General features: G+C 33.4%; 1 protein-coding gene across 1 annotated transcript; it reads left to right on the top strand.

The window, feature by feature from the left end:
- Window positions 1-370: 370 nt before the first annotated feature.
- LOC133185522 (TAF5-like RNA polymerase II p300/CBP-associated factor-associated factor 65 kDa subunit 5L) lies at window positions 371-23,295 on the top strand. The gene is made up of 26 exons (XM_061320811.1): window positions 371-519; window positions 2,844-2,903; window positions 3,032-3,235; window positions 3,471-3,536; window positions 3,677-3,775; window positions 4,658-4,828; window positions 5,673-5,755; window positions 7,487-7,605; window positions 7,688-7,791; window positions 8,026-8,238; window positions 8,341-8,472; window positions 10,801-10,880; window positions 14,941-15,102; window positions 15,455-15,573; window positions 15,774-15,903; window positions 16,346-16,409; window positions 16,504-16,564; window positions 17,052-17,247; window positions 17,525-17,701; window positions 19,012-19,124; window positions 19,299-19,380; window positions 21,249-21,360; window positions 21,792-21,960; window positions 22,162-22,284; window positions 22,602-22,665; window positions 22,883-23,295. The coding sequence occupies exons 1-26, from the start codon at window positions 385-387 to the stop codon at window positions 22,995-22,997; spliced, it is 3,153 nt and encodes a 1,050-aa protein (XP_061176795.1). The 5' UTR covers window positions 371-384; the 3' UTR covers window positions 22,998-23,295.
- Window positions 23,296-23,611: the final 316 nt, after the last annotated feature.

Raw genomic sequence — 23,611 nt, 5'->3', positions numbered from 1 at the left:
CGACATTATTTATTCTAACGTTTTAAGACTATTTGTTCCAAATATCCGATAACTTATTTTATTTGCTTTCGTTCCAATGAAAAGCTGAAAAATACCAGGGTAATTATAGTGGTGATAAATCTTTTCAGATTTTACCCAAAATTTAAGGAGAGCGTACGAGTTACTATTTAAATGTATGGGCCATATCAAACTGTGAATTACATAGATATCAATATTTTCAGACGGCAAATGTCTGTAGATAAAAATATACTAGATTGTGAAGAAAGTAAATCATATAATTTCTTCAGAGATTCGTCAATCAATTTTTATAGGAAAAAATAACGTTTCTAATAAAATACTACTTTATGTCTGGAAAGAGTCCCTCTGATCATGTGATTGTACAAAATGGCTAAAACCATGTTAAAAACAAAATTCCTGGCCTTGTTTGTTTTCTATGTCTCTGTGTCAGCTAGGAATACTGGCAAACCAAATATTGTGTTTCTATTGACAGACGATCAAGATGTCAAACTTGGGGGACAGGTAAAATTGCATGCACGTTCCTTTATCATTCCTTCTGCAACACTTTTCTTTGTCAGTTGTTTGTAGCCATATCAGCGACATGATTTATACCTGCAACTCTGAGCAAACCAGAAACATAAAAAAAAAATCATCAGTTTGGTTTTTTTATATTTCAGGTCGTCTGCATCATATAATAATATGATAGTTGATAAAACATTTATAGAGCACGCTATACCTGTATAATAAAAATTACCCTATAAAGGCGCTTAACAGTTAGACTAAATACTAATTAAAATGTACAAGATGTCACTAAAACTTTTTAAAAATGCATAAAAATGAGTAAAATATATAAAGAAATCAATGCTGGATAAAAATAGTAAAATCAAATATTTACTTTCTAAATTTGAAAAACATCTCTGATGCATTACGGACCTCTGAGAGATGTGCAGAGTTATATCAACCTAAATATTCTTAAGATTAATCGAACATGTTCTCAACAATACAGTACAGCTTTACATTGGTCATTTGGTCATATTTCCTTCAATGCATACTAATCCTTATTTTCATACTGTTATCAGAACTTGTGAGATTGAAAATATATTCTTTCGCTTTGCTAATTTTGACTTGTCTGATAATTTAGTGCATAGAGATATATGCTAAGATAAAGTCTCAAGAAAATAAAGATAATGCATTGATGTTCCCTTTAAACTGCTTATAAAAACACAACCATGTATCACTACTTGTTGACCAAGGGTGATAATATATCTTTATATGGGACAGGTCAGATTAAAATCTGGGTTTCTTTAAGAAAGTTGTATCAAATTATACCAAATGATACCACACCACTTTTTAAAGCTAAATATGTTATACTCAGTATCACATGTCTGTTTTAAATATTTTTTTTAATATTCCCAACAACCAAATTGAATTTAGATAACCATAACTTTACTGGATTCCTAAACTAGAATTGTGTGTCAGTTTTAAATATGTTATGTGTATTGTTTCAATGGACTTTTGAGCTTGAATACTGTTCATTATCTTCATATTTCATATATCAGAAGGTACATGTTTATTGATGCATGATTATCAATTAAGTGAATGACCATTGCAACCTCCACCTCACCCCCACACCCCTCCAATTCCTTATCGACCCAAATCAACTTCTCGTATCCATTTTATTTATTAATCATTAAAAATACAATATTTGGTAACAAATTTTGAAAAGACAAAATTACACATACTGTTTTGGTACAATACTGTTTGCTAACTAACAAGCAGGACCAAAATCAAAACTTATTGTGTGGCGAAATATCTTGGTAAATCGGCGCGATGTTGATAGTTGTTTAGTGTGTTGGAATGCAGTGTCAGTTTCATGTACCTCAGCCTTATTGTAGATTACGGACCTTTAAATGAATTTTTTTTTTAGATATACTGAGGATATTTTGAAAAGGGTTCAAAAACATCTCAGCGTTTTTATTCATGCCAAATCTTCACCCATCTTCAATAAGACAGCTACTTTTATTCAAAACACCCTGTAAGTGTAGGCCTGTACCGAACTGCATTGATATCAAATACTGATACTCTTGCTATATTGTACATGTAAATCGATACCACTGTGTACCAGATTTTGTATCATTACGTCAACATAGAATCTTGGTGTATCGATGAATATTTTAAGGCAAATACCGAAAGAACGAACAAGTTTTGTTCTGTTTCTCTAGGGGACGACCATTTGATTTGGGGGGGGGGGGGAGGGGGCTGGCAGATTTTGGAAATAAATACCAATAATCTGTCTCCAACTGGCAAAAAAAGAATAATCTGTCCTTGACTGATGCCAACCCCCCCCCCCCCCCCCCCCCAACACACACACGAAATAGAACTTTGGAGTTTGGACATTCCCCCTTTTTTGGCTTGTCAAACCTTTTCCTTGTGAAGATGAAAATAAATAATATGTCCTTGAACATCTTGAAAGTAAATTATCTGTCCTTGACTGGTACGAAAATAAATGATATGACTCGAAAAAAAAATTGCCAGCCCCCCTTTTTTTCTCAGAATCAAATGTTCGTCCCCTTATCATATTGCTTACACATTCTGAGAGTATAACTTCAATATAAAGCTTCTTTTAATTCCTGAGTAACTTATAGTCTTGACCGAAACCCACAAATAGAATAGAACAATTTTCAAGATATGGAAATTGATTATTAAAGTTTACTTCATTATACAATGTATACTTGATCGTAATTAGTTGCCCAGGAATGTGAAAATACAGTTTAAAATGTGTTCTGTATGAAATACGTGGAGAAATTATGTGAATAAAATCCACGATATATATATATGTATTGTAGACTCCAATGGCGAAAACAAAGAATCTTGTTGGAGACAAAGGAATAATATTTGAGAACATGGTAGGGATTTACTTCATTAAAAAGATTTTATTCAAGTTATTGGAATAAATTAATTCATGAAACGTTACAAACTTTTAATACTTGATTTCCTATAATAATACACATGAACATTTACTTACATCCCACAGTATGTGAGTGCGCCCCTTTGCTGCCCAAGTCGATCAAGCATCTTGACAGGAAAATATGTTCACAGTAATGGCGCTGTAAACAATTCTCTAGCGGGGAACTGCAGCAGCCCTTACTGGCAACGAACTCAGGAAGTAAAAGCATTCCCGACATACCTTAAAAAGCAGGGTTACACTACATTCTTTGCGGGAAAGTACCTTAATCAGGTAACGAAAGAGGAACAGAGATTCAGCTCAGCGCACCACTTCAATTAATAATCTTTGTTGCCTTATCTAAATAATGTTAATCGTACCCTTAATTTTTCTACGTTGATGATATCTTAGATAAAATCTTTTAAACCAATTTTTTTTCAAAAAAAAGACCTAGGGAAGTTTTATTGATCGAGGACTAAATCGAAATTTTAAAGTATGAAAAAGTAATTTACCAAAGTATTATTTTCAGTATGGGACGCCAAATGCGGGAGGGGTTCAGCACGTCCCTCCTGGTTGGGACTGGTGGATGGGGCTCGTAAGTATAAAGAATCTGATATAAATATGAAGTCTAAGTAAAAATACACATCTGTATATTAAAATTTTAAAATATATGAATTTTAAATTTTGAATGATAAATGTACAGTGTATTATGAAAATGTTATTCTTTTCTTTGAGGTTGGAAACTCCAAGTATTACAACTACCACTTGTCTGTTAATGGTTCACTGGAAGTCCATAAAAGTGACCCGGAAAAAGACTACTTTACTGACGTCATTGTAAGTTTTATATCACAGTGGAAGTCCATAAAAGTGACCCGGAAAAAGACTACTTTACTGACGTCATTGTAAGTTTTATATCACACTGGAAGTCCATAAAAGTGACCCGGAAAAAGACTATTTTACTGACGTCATTGTAAGTTTTATACCACACTGGAAGTCCATAAAAGTGACCCGGAAAAAGACTACGTTACTGACGTCATTGTAAGTTTTACATCCCACTGGAAGTCTATAAAACTGACCCGGAAAAAGACTACTGACATCATTTTAAGTTTTATATCACACTGGAAGTCTATAACACTGACCCGGAAAAAGACTTTTGACGTCATTGTAAGTTTTATATCACACTGGAAGTCTATAAAACTGACCCGTAAAAAGACCACTGACGTCATTGTAAGTTTTACATCACACTGGAAGTCTATAAAACTGACCCGTAAAAAGACTACTAACGTCATTGTAAGTTTTATATCACACTGGAAGTGTATAAAAGTAACGCAGAAAAAGACTACTGACGTCACTGTAAATTTTATATCACATTGGAAGTCTACAAAAGTAACTCAGAAAAAGAATATTTTATTGATGTCTTTTTAAGTTCTAGTATACATCTCTAAAATAGGTCATTTCCACATTGCACAAATATTGAAAAATTAAAATCCCATTAAATATTACATCCAGCAAGAAAGATTGTTCTTGTAGCTACATGTATATGGTAGTGATAAATTTCCAATGCAGTGCTTTTAGTTTCTTATTTATAGGATATGCTTCATTTACTGTAGAGAAAATATTTATATCGTCCAGTCTTTCGTGGGAACAATTCACAGGAAAGTTCAGTTTAGTAAATATTATAATTAATAATTTTATATACCGTTCTTCCTGTTTCAGAACAGACATGCCACATCATTTCTGGACGTACAGAGCTCTAATTCCTCTCCTTTCTTCATGATGCTGTCAACCCCTGCCTGTCATGGACCATTTACACCAGCTCCCAAATACCAAAATAACTTTGCGAACCAAACGGCTCCACGGGATGGCAGTTATAACAAACACGGATATGTAATAGAATTTCCCAATTAAAGTAGTGAAACAAAAGTATTTACTCTTAAAAATGATGCTTATTGACTTAAAATTTTGCATTTTATTTCGTGTGGTTTTGTGAGTGTTCAATTATGCAAACGATTTACAAAAAACATAGGTTCATATGAACATTTCAGTCTTTATGATTGTATAGTTTTAAACTTGCACAGTTTAGTTGTAATATTAAATCTTCATCTCAGTTGAACCAAGCAATGCAGTAGAGATTAAATTTTGATATTTTGATGACGATTTGGGACCAGGGCCTGAAATTGTGTGTATCTGAAAAATACCTCTATTAAATAGATCTTATGATTTCATATTAAATTTCCTATGAAAGTAATATGAAAAATTATAAGTTGAATTAAAAAATATTGTAGGTTTTCCCCTCAAGTCTCAAAAACGCAATCTTTTTACACCATCAACTTAGGTTTGCCAATGGTCGGCCGATCAGAGAAAAAAATCCAAATAGCGCATTGTGTTCGTGTTTTTTGGATACATGTGTTCAAACCATCTTGAATAATCATTTTATAATGTATTTCGTATTAGATTTATTGCTGAAATGACGGTTAAGAACGCTCCATACAATGCGAACTGAACAGTTCTGATTCTTTGGTGTTTTTATGCAGTTAAAGTAATCTGCTCTCTGATTTAAAATAAAATAAGTTGAATCTGCAGGATATTTTATAATCAATTCAAACATTCTAAACATTTTACTACATGCCAAGATAAATTTTCTCAATATCCAAAAAAACATTTTTCTTTAGTGTATAGAGGGTCCTTAAATCCTAGGCCTTGAGCATCTTTTTTTTTAATTCTTATTTAGGACAAACATTGGCTGATCCAACAAGCAATAACACCTCTACCGAACGATACTGTAAAGACGGAGGACAATGTATTCAGAAACAGGTAATTCAAAGGGTGGATCAAGGAAATTTTCCGAAAAAATTCAATTCAGAAATTCTCTAACAAGAAAAAACAAGATGTGTTTGTGAAACGCTATGCCCCCGTATGGCAGCTTATGTCGAAGGTTAAAGTTTCTCAAATGCAAGTCAAAATCCAGGCAAAAAGATAAAAAATGTTGATACCCAAAGAAAGATCTTGTCTCGAGGAAAACACCTGTGGAATTTGAAAGACCTAGATACAACTGTTCAAAAGTTATGGTGAAGGTTAAAGTTTTTTAAATAAAAGTCAAACGTCAAGGTCAAGGTCAAAGTGGTTGGTATCCAAAGGAAGATCTCGTCACAAGGATTACATATGTGAAGTATGAAAGCCCTAGCACCAACCATTCAAAAGTTATGGCCAAGGTTAAAGTTTTTCAAAAGTAGGTCAAACTCCTAGGTCAAGGTCAAAGGGTCAAAGTGGTTGGTATCCAAAGGAAGATCTCGTCACAAGGATTACATATGTGAAGTATGAAAGCCCTAGCACCAACCATTCAAAAATTATGGCCAAGGTTAAAGTTTTTCAAAAGTAGGTCAAACTCCTAGGTCAAGGTCAAAGGGTCAAAGTGGTTGGTATCCAAAGGAAGATCTCGTCACAAGGATTACATATGTGAAGTATGAAAGCCCTAGCACCAACCATTCAAAAATTATGGCCAAGGTTAAAGTTTTTCAAAAGTAAGTCAAACTCCTAGGTCAAGGTCAAAAGGTCAAAGTCGTTGGTATTCAAAGGAAGGTCTTGTCACAAGGATTACATATGTGAAGTATGAAAGCCCTAGCTCCAACCATTCAAAAGTTATGGCCAAGGTTAAAGTTTTTCAAAAGTAGGTCAAACTCCTAGGTCAAGGTCAAAAGGGTCAAAGTGGTTGATATCCAGAGGAAGGTCTTGTCACAAGGAATACACATGTGAAGTTTGAAACCCTAAGCACCAACTGTTCAAACGTTATGGCCAAGGTTAAAGTTTTTCAAAAGTAGGTCAAAGTCCAAGGTCAAGGTCAAAAGGTCAAAGTGGTAGGTATCCAAAAGAAGGCCTTGTCACAAAGAATACACATGTGAAGTTTGAAACCCCAAGCTCCAACTGTTCAGAAGTTATGGCCAAGGTTAAAGTCTCATAAAATTTTGCAAAAGTGGGTCAAACTCCAAGGTCAAGGTCAAAAGGTCAAATATGATGGTACCCAAAGAAAGGTCTTGTCACAAGGAATACACATGTGAAATATGAAAGTCATAGCTCCAACCAATCAAAAGTTATGGGCAAGGTTAAAGTTGACAACAGACAGACAGACAAACAGACAAACGGACAAACAGACAAACAGACAGACAGGACAAAAACAATATACCCCCGGGATCTTTCGATCCGGGGGCATAAAAAAACAACCCAAAACGGTCTAAACGTGCTAAACGTACAGAGAAGGGTTGGGAAGGAAGGGGGGGGGCGCTTCTCATGGACAAGAGCTTTTTTCATCATATATGATTCTTCTTACCAATTAACAAGGGTTTTTTTTTTAGGGTTATGGGAATCCAGAGTAATTTTTTCGGGGGGGAGGGTTACTTTACTATTTAAATTTAGTAACTCTGAAAATGGGGTGGGGGGCAACTGACCCCAATGCAGGATCGGCTGGTTAGTGTAATTAACATGAGATTTTTGTCTTCTTTTTGGTATAGTTGCATGTGTTCAATTCCTACGTCTTTTGTCTACCCGTAGGTGGCGTACACTACTCTCAGTTGACGACATGATGGAAAATGTTATCAATATTCTACAACAAAAAAATCTACTGGACAATACATATATCATTTTCTCATCAGACAATGGATTTCATTTAGGTGAGAATTTGTATTGCTATATTTTGAATGTTAATTTGTCATTCTTTTAAGAAAAATTTAATTAAATCCTTTTTATACTTAGGTCAGTTTTCGATGCCTTCTGACAAACGTCAGCTGTACGAATTTGACGTTCGTGTGCCGCTGATGATTCGAGGACCCAGTGTATTCCCTGGTCAAGTGATAAAAGTAAGAAATACCGGCGGTTGGGGGAGGGAGCTTGGAGCCAACCGGAGTTTTTATAAAAAAAATTCGATAGTAATTAAAATTGACATGATAGATTCATAGTTTGCTATTGAAAAGTCTTTTACTAAAATACCTTCTAAAATGAGATCAAATTTTATATATGATATGAAAATTTGGGGCAAAATTTTGAAGATATGCTGCTTGAGATATATAAGACCTCATTTTTTTGTGTCCAAGGAACAAGTGATGAATATTGATTTGGCACCGACATTCCTAGATATAGCTGGTGTGCCCTCTACTCCAGACCAAATGGATGGATTGTCTCTTACACCTTTCTTCTCTAGTAGTTCAAATAAAACCTGGGCTCGGTCAACAATACTGATAGAACACCAGGGAGAATACCATGAAAACACAGCCGGTTGTCCACAGTTTAAACATCAAAATATGTCGGTACGCAAAAATCAGCTGGTGTCTCCGCTTCCTGTCTGAGTTCCATAATTAAAAGATGGAGCCATGTATATATTTACACCATTATTAATTTTCCATTTTCAGAATTGTAACAACCATTGTGTTTGTGAAGATTCATGGAATAACACATATTCCTGTGTAATAAGACGAGAACCGTCTGTATCTCCTAGTCAACCAGGCCGTCGTGTTAAATACTGCCTACTTAAAGATGATGAGGTAATACAATTTATTAACATCATGATTACACTCACAAATCTCTATGTTCATGCAGAAAAAGGGAAATTTTATCTGGATGCGTGAGGTTTGAGGGTTTTGTTATATAGCATGTTGTAGACATACAGCATGTAAGAAATGATTTCAAGTAGGCCTTACACAACTTACGTTTGAATTTTAGGCTTTGAATGCTTACAAGTGTAGGCCTTACAAAACTTACGTTTGAATCTAGGTTTTGAATGCTTACAAGTGTAGGCTTTACATGACTTACGGTTGAATTTTAGGTTTTGAATGCCTACAAGTGTAGGCCTTACAAAACTTATGTTTGAATCCTAGATTTTGAATGCTTACAAATGGAGGCCTTACATAACTTACAGTTGAATTCTAGGTTTTGAATGCTTGCAAGTGTAGGCCTAATATAATTACGGTTAAATTTCAGGTTTTGAATGAAGTGAAGACCTAGCATAACTTACGTTTGAATCTTAGGTTTTGAATGCTTACAAGTGTAGGCCTAATGTACTTACGGTTAAATTTCAGGTTTTGAATGCTTACAAGAGTAGACCAAACTTAACTTATCGTTGAATTTTAGATTTTGAATGCTTACAAGAATAGGCCTTACATAACTTTCAGTTGAATCTTAGGTTCTGAATGCTTACAAGTGTAGGCCTAATATACTTACGGTTAAAATTCAGGTTTTGAATGCTTACAAGAGTAGCCCGAACTTAACTTATCGTTGAATTTTAGATTTTGAATGCTTACAAGAGTAGGCCTTACATAACTTTCAGTTGAATCTTAGGTTCTGAATACTTACAAGTGTAGGTCTTACCTTACTTACGTTTGAATCTTAGGTTTTTAATGCTTACAAGTGTATGTCGAACTTACTTACGGTTGAATTTCAGGTTTTGAATGCTTTCAAGTGTAGGCTCAATGTAACTTACGGTTGAAATTAAGGTTTTGAATGCTTACAAGTGAAGGTCTAATATACTTACGATTGAATTTTAGGTTTTGAATGCTTACAAGTGTAGGCCTAACATAATGTACGGTTGAATTTCAGGTTTTGAATGCTTTCAAGTGTAGTTCTTACATGACTTTCGTTTGAATTTTAGGTTTTGAATGCTTTCAAGTGTAGGCCTTACATAACTTATGGCTGAACTTAAGGTTTTGTAAGCTTACAAGTGGTGGCCTTAAATTTAGGTTTTGAAAGCTTAGTGGAGGCCTTTCATGACTTAAGGTATGTCACTCGTGAAATTTGTTATATCAAGGATTTTTTGAGAAGTATATTTTGGATAAGTACTCATATAGTATGACTCAAAATAGCAGAGAAAATGGGGGGTCAGTGTGCATCTAACTGAGCTACGGTACAATTAAGTTGACCTTTTTGCACTTAAATTGTAACTCTTTGGTTAATCACTTTAAGCGTTATCATATTTTATAAGATGTAACCATGACAATAAACATAATCTTATTTTACGTAAAATAGTTTGAATAATATCTATCATTGAACAAATCATGCAAATTATTGCGCGTAAATTATTGTGTGACCTTTTTACACTAAAAAAGTCTCATATTTGGGGTATTAAAAATCTAAATAGGCAATAGAATATATTTTCTTTTATCAAACTTTTTACGACTTCAGTGCTGTTCGGTCAAAAGTATCGAGTAGTTTAAAATAATGAAAGAAAAATTTGGGGTCAGTGATGTAAATTTTGAAATATTGGTCAAAATATGCGATTTTCAGGCAAAAAACTGTGTAAATTTTATCTCGACTTCCTTAATATATCTTCATTTCTTGGCAATGTTTGTTGAGCGAAGGTGTAAATTTTGTTATAAAAATATAAATTGAGACCTATATTTAATATTCCAGGCTTATCATAACGGAAAATATTCTCTGAGTAAAAGAATATGAGGCTAAAGTTCCAAGATATTAAATTTAATAAATGTGTAGATTTGCAGAATTTTCTGCTAAATATCCTTCCGCCACAAGAAATAGTCCCTTATAAATCTTGCTTCTTTGTGAATTTTTGAGCAGTTTTTTAATTGAATGTTGAACATTTTACATTGTTTGATTTAAATATGTTATAAAGATTGAATTGTAATAAATAGTTTTTAAGTATGAGGTTCTGACTGAAATTTTCTAAAAGGCTGACGAGTGACATACCTTAAGGTTGAATTTTAGGTATCAAATTCTTACAAGTTAGGCTTTACATGACTTATAGTTGAATTTTAGGTTTTGGTAGCTTACAGAAGTAGGCCTTACATGACTTACGGTTAAATTTTAGGTTTTCCTTACCAGACATATTTATTCCTTTCATCTCTTTTTTTTTTCGACAGAATTTCCAAGAAATGTACAACTTAGACACAGATGAAGATGAATTTAAGAATATGGCTATCAGTTTACCTGAAGATGATAAGAAAATGTATTTAAACATAATCGAGAAAATGGAGCAATGTAGAGGAACATCTTGCCATTTATGACATTCAAGAGAGAGAGAGAAAGAGATAGTCATGCAGAGAGAGAGAGAGAGAGAGGGAGATTCTGTAATCATTATTGGTGCTAGAGTTGTTTTTAATGAAACGTGATGAATGAAAGACTGTATGTTGCATGATTAATTTTATATACAATGTATAGTTTTTTATCATTTTGAACAAAAATATAATAAAGTATTGTATCGTTAAAATAAATCTTTAAATTTTATTTTTTTTCTTTACATATTTCAACTTAGAAATGCTATTAAGATACAACACTACTATACATGTATATGTAACATATTTTACTGAACATGTACTTTACATTTTATTGCCCAGTCTAAGAGAGATTTTGGTGACAAGAGAAACATGAGGCCACACTTTTTGTCAGTTTTATGTTACTGCTACATTGAATGAAGTGACGGCCACATTAACAATGTTATACATATAATATCTGGAGTACTATCTTAGGTGGTAGGTGTCAGATTAAGGACACCAGCCTATTTATTCCAGAGTCAAAAGAGGGTCAACCTAAGGGTATATGTATCATATTTTTTTTTACCAATGTTATGAATATGATACATGTATGTACGTACTGTTCCATTATACAGTGTTCGTCCTGTATGATACGGATATGATAAGTGACCAAAGACATACGCTTCTTCATTTGAGGATTACAAAGTCATAGGTCAAAGTTATACATGAATCCTTCAGAGAGTTCTTGGCACGATGTATAAAGTACAATTTGTTCTTTCAAACTTGCTAGAGAGATGTACCGGTAGTTGACCAGAGAACTCTGTCTATTCCTTTTGAGAGTTTAAGACAAAGATACTGTTAACGAGTCCTGAACAGTGTTGTGAACTATATATACGTACACGTATGTAGAGAACTACTAGTATTTAAGAGATGAATTTATTTTTTGAGAATTCATGAGGACATGAACTACGACGCTTCACGCCTGCATATTAGCGCTTCATGATAAATATGCAGGCGTGAAGCGTTGTAGTTCATGTTACTCATGAATTCTCAAAAATTAAATTCATATCTTATATTTACATTATTTTTCTGATGACTTGCCACGTATTTTTGTCATTCAACGATCATTTTGGAAAAAAAAAGTTTGCACTATTTTTTTTACTTCTACCACATCACAATGGAAATATTCTTACTCATCCCATGGTAGTTCATGAGAACATGAACTTATTCTAATTTGCAAAGAATCTTAAGGAAGAAAAAAACAGTTGGAAATGTAAATATTTGACCATTTAGTTTCAAACTTGCTTCAAAGTAAAAGGTGAGAAGAGAGTCTTGACTTTTCATGTGGGAGAAAAATCGTCAAGGTCAGAGTTACTTTGAGTGCTAGCTATAGACAAGATGTACCTAGTAAGATTTGTTCTTTCAATCTAGAAACTAGTTTGATTCCATACAATTAACTCAGTTACAATTTTGATGATGCTCTTTTGGTGCACAAGTTGCATCTACAGTACTATGCATGTATGTGAGAAATATGCGTGTATGAGCCTTTATTTCCCGAGAGAAGCAGAGGTTTTCTGTTTGTAAGTAACTTTTTCATAGATTATCCCACCACCACCTTCTAGAAATCTCGGATTAATACTTCTCTCTCAAATGCTTAGCTGTATTCTTGGGAAATTTTGCATAAGGTAACTCTGGATGTACTCAAATGATCTCCCTTTGAACGACGTAAGCACAGCGATCATTGAAATGAACCTAATATTAATGCAAAGGCTCAGTGACGAGATGACGAGAGTTTATATAGCAAAACAAATACTGTTTAAAGACTACAAAACTAACATAATATTAAACCATTCATAACAGGTAGAAATAAGGTACTTTAATCTTTCTGAACAAAAAAATTAATCAATTCTTCACTGTTAATGCATTTCAATTTTTACAAATACTGTAGTACGTTGTCAGTAAAGAAAAAAAAAGAAATGATTTTTTAAAATACATTTAACGATATACTTAGTCAGAACTTTTTTTTTTTTTTTAGTAATAAATATGATCTTCAAACTAGTGAAAAATAATATGGAAATTTATTTTATTGTGAATCATTGATCGAGATGTATTGAATTCTCTCTCTCTCTCTCTCTCTCTTGATAATCTCGGAGTTTTGTCTTGTACTAAACAAATTAAAGTATAAACATGTAAGTACACAAGTTATATTTTTCTAGAATGAACATGACAAAAATCTAGTGATCTTCTTTTGAATGACGTATTAAGTATTATGCCGCAGTCGAATCTTTGCATCTCAAGATTTTTACTTTACTAGTACTTTGGTTTGTGTCTTAGGAAGTCACATATCTGGATTTCAAAATTATTTACGCACGAAAAATGATAACAAGTGAAATTGCAAGCTGTTTGTCAAGATTCATGATTTTCTCCACTCCATCCGTATATCGAAAATATTAAAATATATATTTTCAAAAACTGGAAGGGGCATGTCCTTTTCGTCTAAACACCAAAAATTAACTATTCTCTGTTTTAAAAATTACTCCATGTTTCTGCATTTTTATATCTTCTTCAGTTTCCAATATTCCGTCCAGTTCCTGTATAAAAAATATCGGGTTCGAAGTTCTAATGTTATCGTTTAAGTTCGACTTTCCTCTGTCTCATTAATTCGGGAGAAATCCTGGAAAACATGCAGCAAAAGTTATGAAGAGAGTAAGACATGAACAGATAAATGTTTCTGTTCATCACTATCTGAAAAGGAGGCAATATTTAGTAAGTGTTGCAAGCACCGTGACGAGCGAAACGGACAATTCAGTTGTTTTTTTTGCAGTCACCAGAGGCAATTTATAAAATATTAGCAGTTGTAAAGTGTGATTATAATTATAGTAAGATCAATTTCATCATTATTTGTAATAAAATGGGTCTGTAAGGTCACATTAAAACAATTTTTCGGCCTCGTGAAATTTTATATTCGACATCCAGCTGCTTACTGCCACAGCTTACAGACTGTAAATATAGATGATTTTGCCTATTCATAGTTTAAATGATCTGTAATTAATAGGCTGTGTATCGAGCAAAAAATTTCGATACAATACGATACGATATTTTATAAAGTGATATGCGATATATTGGATTCTTTAACAAGTCTATCAAAAAAGTCTTGTAAATCATTTAATGCACAAATTTTATAAAAACTGAGTGTTTTATAACCCATTCCTAAGTTCTTGTCTCAGTTGTCATTACAAAATACACTTCAAATTCAAACCTTTTAACGACTGTAAAACAAACATGTTAAAATATAGTTGTCCATGTATTTTGTAATAGTTATTTATTATGTGCTACCTCCTAAATGTTTATATCATTATTGATCAGTTTTAATTAAAAACATGTAAATATATTCTTTGGTGATTGAAATTCCTAACTTTTTCACTGAATTATAAGAAAAACTGCCTGCCCGATAAGTATTGGAAATTATTTTTTCGATACAATACATTCTTGAATATCGATACGTATATTGATATATTGATACAGCCCTAGTAATTAATATGAATATTTAAAGAAAACAATATAACAACAATAAAAATTAGGAGATGATCAGGAATTTTTTTTATACAGGGAAGGGGGAATAGAGATTATTTCCTCATGAAAACAAAATTTTCCAGTAGAACAAAAAGGGGGGTATGGAGGGGGGGGGATCCAATGCTAGGTAACATTAACCATTATTTTGATTAAATTAGACACATATAATAAATCACAAATTATTTTTCTTTTATATGCATGCTTGAAGATAGCAATATTACACATTTTATTCTTTGAAGCATGTTTAACAGATAAAACAACAATAGGTAATATTATCTACAAGCAGTTGCATTAAGCTGTCATGTGTGGAATTCCAATTAGTATTTGGAATTCCATAAGTCATATAAAATTTACTTTTTTGTAATTAAATTATGTTAAAAAAGTTACTTGACTTTGCTGTAATTATCTATCTTTTTCACTGTTTATTAAGCAACAATAAGTTTTTTCCCAATTTCTGAAGGAAAATGAAACTTCACAGAAAAAGGAATCTAAATGGGTGCAGAATATCAGTGATATGGCTGTAAAGAATGCTAGCAATGGGGAGATAACTGTGGACAATCTTCTGACGTTCAGTAACTTCAGTGGGGATGCTAGTGCTTGTGATGAACAGTTCTCCAGGTATACTTTATTATTTCTCTTGTTTGAACCTTAATTCATGTACTTGTAAAATCAGCCATTGCACACTTCTGAGTGTTGCATGTCTCTTGGTGTTCATTTCCATATTAATACTATGTATTCAGCATGCATGTAGGTAAAGTAATTGAAATTTAAAAATTGATTCCCATGACTTTTAAGGTTATAATAATGATTGCTAGTAGAGCAATATTTTTTTTGAAAGTCCTGAAGGTTTTTCATTTAAAGGGGGGGGGGGGGGGGGGTTATGGCTTGTCAGTGAATCTTAAGATCTTTATCCTAGATGTCTACAGATTTTTTTTTTTTCATGAACTGCTATTGTGTTTGTTTTCTTAAGGTTGAAATCATACATAAACAAAGGAAGTGAACCATATAAAAGCCAGCTTCAGCCCTTGCTTTATCCTGTTTTTGTTCATCTTTACCTAGACCAACTGTGTAATGGTCATAAAACTCCAGGTATGTTAATTACTATGGTAATGTTTACTTTGAAAAGAAAGCACTGACCTGATTTCTGTAGGCTGAATCATTTTGTCTTTAAATGTACAATATCTCACTGAAGGGAAATAGAGTAAAACTTAGGAGAAATGGAATAAATATGCACCTTTAAGAGGAAACTAAAGTTCATTTGATTTTTTTTTTTTGGTCCTTGAAAATAGCACATAGATTCTACAGTAAGCATGTGAAGTTGTTTGACAATGAGAAGTCCTACAGCCAGACACTGGAATCAATACACAAACTGTACAACAGTACGGATGTCATGGGGTGTTTAGAGGCCACAGATTTCAGGTAGATGTAGATATCATCTTGGATGAGATTTGTTTCTCTAAACAATGTTAGTGATGATAGGTTAAATATATGTATTTTTTTCCTTTTTAAAATTAGTTTATTAGATGTGAATAATTCCCTAGAAATTGCTGTGAATGGACAAATCCCTGTTTTGCCATGCATAAGTCAAGTGAGCTAATTTGTGGTTATCCATATTATCCTCTAGATTTTACTTCTGTGTTGGGTTGACGTGCATTACTCAAATGACTATGAGCTAATCCCTGCTTCGAAAGCTACATGTAATTTCCAGTTATCTGTAATCCTCTATAGATTTTATTTTTGTAAAGGTATAATAAAACAGTTAAAAAGTATAACATTGAGGGAGTTAATAAGATTCCAGTAACCCTCTTTCAGAACTATTTCCCGAGACTAGAAGTGACCCATCCATTGTTTTGTGTTTTAGGGAGAATAAATTTAAGATCAGGTTATCTGAAGGAGCCTTAGAGTATCTTCTGAGACATCTAAAGGTAGGAAAACTGGAATTCCAACATATCTTGATACACTTAAATTATTGAATGTACTGAATTATCATCTGCTTTCATATTTTATTTTCTGTTTTAGCATGAAGACAACAGCACAATATTTCAGATTTTTAATCAAAATGTTAAACTGGAAAATACAGGTACATGTAATATAAGCCTTTAAATGAGATGAATTTAATGAAAGATATAATCAGAGAATTGTTTTAATGTGATAATTGTATGAAATACTAAATTTTCTTATGATAGCTGAAAAAAAAACCATCTTGGAAATTATTTACCTGTTCATCTTGGAAATTATTTACCTGTTCATCTTGGAAATTATTTACCTGGTTTGCAAGGGATAAAATATAACAAGGAAATGTTTTTACATGATATTGCTATACATGTAAAAATATGCATATGTATGCTTCAATTTATCATATATAAAAGTTATTGTTTTATTTTTAGATATTTTGCTTAAGTATCATTTCAATAAAAATTAATGCTCACCCCCTTGCTAATTTTGCATTTTGCAAAAGTAACCCTTAAACCGTATTTCAAACAATTATATTGTTTCAGTGTTGTTTGCAGTATACACTAATTTTATCCAAGAGTAGTCTATATATTTCTATAATCTATGCTATAAAGTTGAGGAGGAGACAAAAGGGAGACTGGAACTGACAGAGGGACTGAATGTACCAAAGGAAGAATCTAGAGAGGTAAAGGAAGATCCCGAGGATAGTGAGGCCTTAGCAACATTACAGCTGTCAATCAAACATGTGAGGGAGGGGCCTCCATGCCTACCCTCCATTTGTTTCTATACATTCATTAATGCTTATCAAGGGTGAGTAGTATAAATGTAGTAATTAAAAATTAGAAGTTATTTTGATTGTTGATATACATATATTGCAGTTTGAAAGTTCTTGCAAAGATTGGTGTTGTTACTTATCTTGAATCAAAAATTATCTGTTAATTTTTCAGTACAAAAAGAACTTTAGAGGATGTATCCCCTCCCCTTTTAGATATTTCATGTAAACCAAGTTTATTGCATTTGATATTGTTTTTTGATACGACAGATGTATTTCTTAATAGCTTTTGACAATAAAAAATATAATTTTAAGGTTGTGTACAGTTGACATCTCCCCTGATAAGACTTTGCTGAGTGCAGGATTTGAGGACTCCTCCATCAAGCTGTGGAGCACCACCCCAAGTCTCCTTCAATCCACCCCTCAAACTGTGGATCCATGTAAACTGTATATAGCAGCTGACTATTGGAATGTGGACATTATCGAGGAATGGTAAATATGCACTAATACACAGAATACTGTTGCCATAGCTGATGATATATAGGTATTTATATGTCAACTCTTTTCCCTTCAATGCCAATTTGACACACTGGTCATATGTCTGTATGAGTGTTTGTCTGGCTGACCGTTAGAGCACTTTAGGTGAATTAGAGTGCATTTTATAACTGAACTATAAGGGGTCCAAATATTTGGACCAGTTAGTGTCTGTTGTCTGTTTATTAATTTGATCAGGTATAACAAACTGAGAAATGAAGAAAATCATAGTCTCTAAAGCATTTAAAGTGACAGTATGGCTGCAAAACTTGTGTTTTTCAGTCAGATTTACCCAATATATCATTAAGAAATGAGGTATAAAGTTGATGTCGACAGTTTGAGAAACATGAATATTCTCTCCTAAAACAAAATTAACGTAATTAGAATCTGCCGGAAATCAAAGGGTCGTAGAAACCGGAGCAATCGTAGATCTGTTTATTTTTACCACGTGAATTCTGAGTGACACGTGCCTAAACTGTAGAGTTTACAAATATAATGGAATATGAGGTGAAAGCAATTCTCAAAAGCAAAATTTTGTAACTTTTCCGATAAATAATTAATCGTGAATCTGCTTGCAGATGAATTTTAAAGAATTAAAATTACAAATATTGATGTTTTATGTATTGGGGTCTAAGAAGGGAAAATCACCAAATCTTGCATTATCGCGGCAAAACGTCAAAAATATTTTCAGGACAGTTACATTAAAATTAGCACTTTAAATGGCAATAATATTTATATGTCATAGGTGTTGATTTTACGCTGCTTCTTTGAAAGCGATGGAGATATGAGAAATGATAACATGTATCAACAAACCTGTTGAGGAGAACCTTCGCGAGCCCTGTGTGAGTCTCGCCAAGCTCCTGTTTCTTCCTCCACCAAATTAATCCCCCAAGTAAAATTTGGTCATGAAATTTGCTTTTTCAAGCTCTATTTTCATTTTTTTTTCCTTCTTGGTCAACTTTGTCAAGGTAGCAGGCCTACCGGGCTACCCCTCTTTTACCATGCAGTTTTGTTTATGATAAGTACAAATGCGCGAATGGCATGGAATGTGGAACCCCTAACATGTTGCAATGTATATATTTATGGTCCATAGATAATTATTAATTTTAATGAAAATTTAGAGCCATAATGTAGTCCATACTTTTAATAGCTGTAGTCAAAAAATCTGAAAGAATGAAAGAAAAAAAGGTTAAAGAGAGAAATAAAATCAGAGTAAAGATGTGTCAATATTATGTTTAAGATGTGTAAATAAATGACTGATTTTTTAGTAAACCCCGGTACACAGAGACGGTGACCTTGAGAGCTCACAGTGGTACAGTGTACAAGACCTGCTTCTCTCATGAATCCAAGTACCTCCTGTCTGCCTCAGAAGATGCTACTGGTAAAACTTCATAAGTCTTTGCTCTATCTGGAAATTATATTCAATTTTTTATGTTCATTTTTACACATCTTTAAAAAGTTTCAAGAACTTGCACTTTAAATATGTATTTGAGAAAATTTGACTTTGCACTGCATATTAATCTGTACGTAATCAGATAAATGTTTCTTTCATTAGTGCGGCTGTGGGATCTAGGCACACACACAAACAGGGTCTGCTACAGAGGTCACAATGCACCAGTGTGGGACCTAGATGTGGGGTAAATATATATATACTCTTTAGAAGAAAAGAGTGCAAATAGGATTGGAAATACACTAATCTGCACAATCTTGATTAAGAGCTGTCATAATTTATACATTTACATTTATATGTTATTTTAATGACATTTTATTTGTAATATGTTTATATAATAGTGCATTATCAGCTGTACCTTAAATAAACAGATATATGTACAGATATACAATAAAACAGATTTCCTGGATATTTATTATTCATTTGACAGACCTTAGAGGTCTACACATGACAACTTGAAAATTGCTGAATGGCCAAGGCTTTGTCTCTCTTAAAACCTGCTTTGATCCAAAATTCTTAATTTTAAAAAAAAAAAAATTAAATAGCTTTATAAGGTTAAACAGTATGGTCTTCATATGCTCACCTATTGTTTTGATTCTATACCATGCCTATAGTTATCAAGGTTGCCATGCTGCATTTTGATTACTTTACATGTCAGTTTCCCTTTTCTCAATAGATCTGAGGTTTGAAATTTTGCAATTTTTCAGAATTGTAGAAACTTTGGCTTAGAAGGAGAAATTTGTGTATTTACAGATTTATGATTTATCAGAAATGGGAAATTCTAAATTTACTATTAGAACACTTTGGGACTTCATGATGAAAATTGAAAGACTGAGTTATTCAGCCTCAGTTTTCAGCTAGCTATTAGTAAAATTTGTATCTATTTCCTGACATTGACTTGAGTTGTTGACAGAGTAACATGTGCATTAGGTGCTTATATGTAATTAAATTTCAACTCAAGAGCAAAGGTAGGAAGTCAAAGGTATTGAACAAATTTTAAACATGAAAATCTTCATTGTTGTTGCATTCTGTGAAGAATATCTTTAATTTTGGTGAAAGTTATCCATCATATAGTATTTTTGTGTGAACTTTGACTCGCTGTAAATGTATTAAATATGGCTGTGTATTCTATATTGCACCTTTCGAGGAAGAGGAAAGCAGCTTCAGCTAAATCAAGTAATTCGCTAAATGTCTTTTGTATTTAAACTCATATCAAGCACATTCAGAAAGCGCTAAATCAAATCTTTGCTAACTTGTTGAAAATTCAATTTCCACCAAATATTGTGCATCTATAGCATTTTGCAAAGCATATTGAAGATTGCTGTGTATCACTGTTTTATCTGGAGGGAAGTTAGGTCCTCAACTCTAAGTTGCTCTATATACCCCCACCATAAAATAGCAAGGGCATATAGTGTTACCCCTTTCTGACCATCATTCCATTATTGTCATTCCTTCAAACTTAATGTTCCAATCATTGTCATTCCTTCATAGTTAATGTTCCAATCATTGTCATTCCTTCATAGTTAGTGTTCCAAACTTTTTTTTGATGTGCTTGTAGTTAAATGTGCCGATTTTATGCTCCATAATCAAAGTCTCAGGGGCATATACAATGTAGTGTTTGGTCTGTCTGTTTGTCAGATAAAACTTTAACCTCTCCCATAGCCTTTGAATCATTGGTGTTAGGGCTTTCATATTTCACAGATATATTCTTTGTGACAAGACCTTTCTTTCAGTACCAACATTTTTTACCTCTTGAGTTTTACCTTGGAGTTTGACATACATTTGAAAAACTTTTACCTTGGCCATGAGCTGGAATGAACAAAATTGGGTGAACAAACCCGCAATTCAACTGATTCAAGAAAACAAAAGCAGCAATATTGTACTTGTATTATATTTTTTCCTTTCATTTTCACCCTTTGTTATTTTCACATCCTTTGACTATATTTAAATATCACACATGAGCGGGTTATTCATGTCACACTGACTTCATATCACACTGACACATCTAGTCTGTGAAAATTTAAAAGAAAGTGAATGTTGATATTTCTTTCATAGTAGCATAGGTGGTTACTTTGCAAGCTGTTCACAGGACCGCACAGCCAAACTCTGGGTCAGTGACCGCATCTATCCAGTAAGGACCTTTGCTGGACATAATCTTGATGTAGATGTGAGTAAATGTTTTCAATTTTCACTGTCTTGTTACATTTGCTTTAAAAAGTATGTTGCATTTTATGCAATTACTTTGGAATCATTCTAGTTTCTTGTGGTCAATATGCATGGGCAAGCAAAATTTTTCTGGTTCGTGGGGACTTACTTTATTGGTAACTCATATATACAAATAATTCAATGCACTGATACATTGACAAAGTTATCATTCTTGGGGGTGTAAATGAGTGGGTAAGAGTAACCCACAAGATCCATGAACATTGGTCCCCCACAAAATTATGATGCCATAGTACTTACGTGTATGTAATGCATAGTTAAGAAAGATTTTCACAAAATGTATATCTGGGAGGGGGGGGGGGATTGATTTCAGGCCATCGATGCAAGACATACTAGTTTAGAATTATAGAGTGTTTTTACACTTGCTTTCTGTAGTGTGTTAAATTCCACCCTAACTGTAATTATTTGGCCACTGGTTCCTCTGACCGGTCAGTCAGGCTTTGGACACTGCAGGACGGGAAGGCAGTTAGATTGCTGCATGGCCACAGAGGATCTATCATGGCTGTTGCCTTCTCACCCAATGGAAGCTTCCTGGCATCAGCAGGTACTGGCTAAGATCATTATTTGTAGCAGCAGTTTATTTCAGAATACTAGTTTGAGGAGGAAAACAATGCCAGTCCCAACTGTCATGAATCTGTTCATAGATCTCTTTCTGTATTGTCAAATATAAATAGCCTTCCATTTGTCTAAAGCTTGTTCTCATTTATTGCTCATTGTCATTTTGGATTTTAAATCTTTCTGATAGGTGAAGATAAAAGAATAAGAGTGTGGGACTTGAGTTCAGGGCAGCTATATAAAGAACTAAAAGGACATACAGACATGATACACTCCCTAACCTTTAGCAAGGACAGCAGCATGCTGGCATCTGGTAATGCTAGAACAAGTGTATTAAAAAAATTTGTATACAAATCCATCAAAACCAGCTACAGTTTAGTATGGATCAAGAATATTTTTTCCGAACTCTGACTGATGTAATTGCAATCTATGATGTTTAGGTTCATTTCTCCTTTAATAACTTAGGTCATATTATGCATTGCAATGAAGAAGTATGAGAGTGCATATACATGTCTAGGGATACATTAATTCAAATACACAGTTCGTGTGTTTTTAATCACTTGTTGAGAGAATGCTACCCTGAGTGATGTATTATTTTTTATATGCTTTGCCTATATCTGTTGGTTACAGGAGGTTTAGACTGCACCATAAGAGTATGGGATCTCAGACGGGGAGTAGCCAGCAGCAGCTCACAGTGAGTCAGGTTTTGTCTACTTGTTCTGATTTTTTAAAGGATTTATAAATGTTCAAAATCATTTAAATTTTAATATTCTTCTACAATAAGTTTTGAAATGAAAGGAAAAGAAAAAATGTAGAGAAAGGACAATGTAGAGAAAGGACACTAATATGAAATGTTTCACATGAAGGGTTGGTATTATCATTTTTGATTAAACTAAGTTTCATTATTCCAGTTCAGATGGAATTTCCTCTCCAGAGCTGCTCGGATCATATTCCACAAAGTCAGCAGTTGTGACTTATTTACAGTACGCAGATTACAATCTACTCAGAGGAGCAGGAGGGGTGTGATAACTGATTTACTGAAATCTGCTGGTCAGATCTAAGTTATCGAACTTGTGCAGGAGGAGACATTGAAGAAAAGGCAACAAAGAATACGCCCTGTAGTCACTGAATGTCTGTCAGTGGTTTATCAGTGTTCTATGTAAAACAGAAAATTTTTCAACTTTCAGAAGTTTGATGTTACATAAGAAAGTATGTTTGAATTCTAAATTCATCTGCAAAAGCAGGACATTGTAATGCAGTGGATGAAAAGTTGTTCTTGGTCTGGAACACTCAATTAAAAAAAAAAATCCCAGAAGTGAATGAATTTTTTTTTTGTATCATTTTACTTTGATAACAAAATTGGTTTGTTTGATACAAACCAAGTTTCAACACTCATTTCCTACTTTATTCTAAGGCAGTGTTAAGTAAAGGTTGTTACACGACTTGACGAGTGCTGAAGAAACTGTGTTACAACCCTCTTGTTGCATAGTCCTTTTTTTCATGATTAAATTTATCAAGGTAGGTTGGTGAGGGTCTATAATGAGATGAGCAGTTACCCATTTCTAGTATATATTGACTGGTCCAATGATTTAATGAATAATTACTTCCCTTGTAAAAAGCCCTGTATGAGCACTACTGTC

Source organism: Saccostrea echinata, unplaced genomic scaffold (assembly GCF_033153115.1).
Source record: "Saccostrea echinata isolate AGI-Se365-2 ecotype Australia unplaced genomic scaffold, CSIRO_AGI_Sech_v1 ptg000001l, whole genome shotgun sequence".
Lineage (NCBI taxonomy): Eukaryota > Metazoa > Mollusca > Bivalvia > Ostreida > Ostreidae > Saccostrea > Saccostrea echinata.
This window is presented reverse-complemented; position numbering and strand designations above follow the sequence as displayed.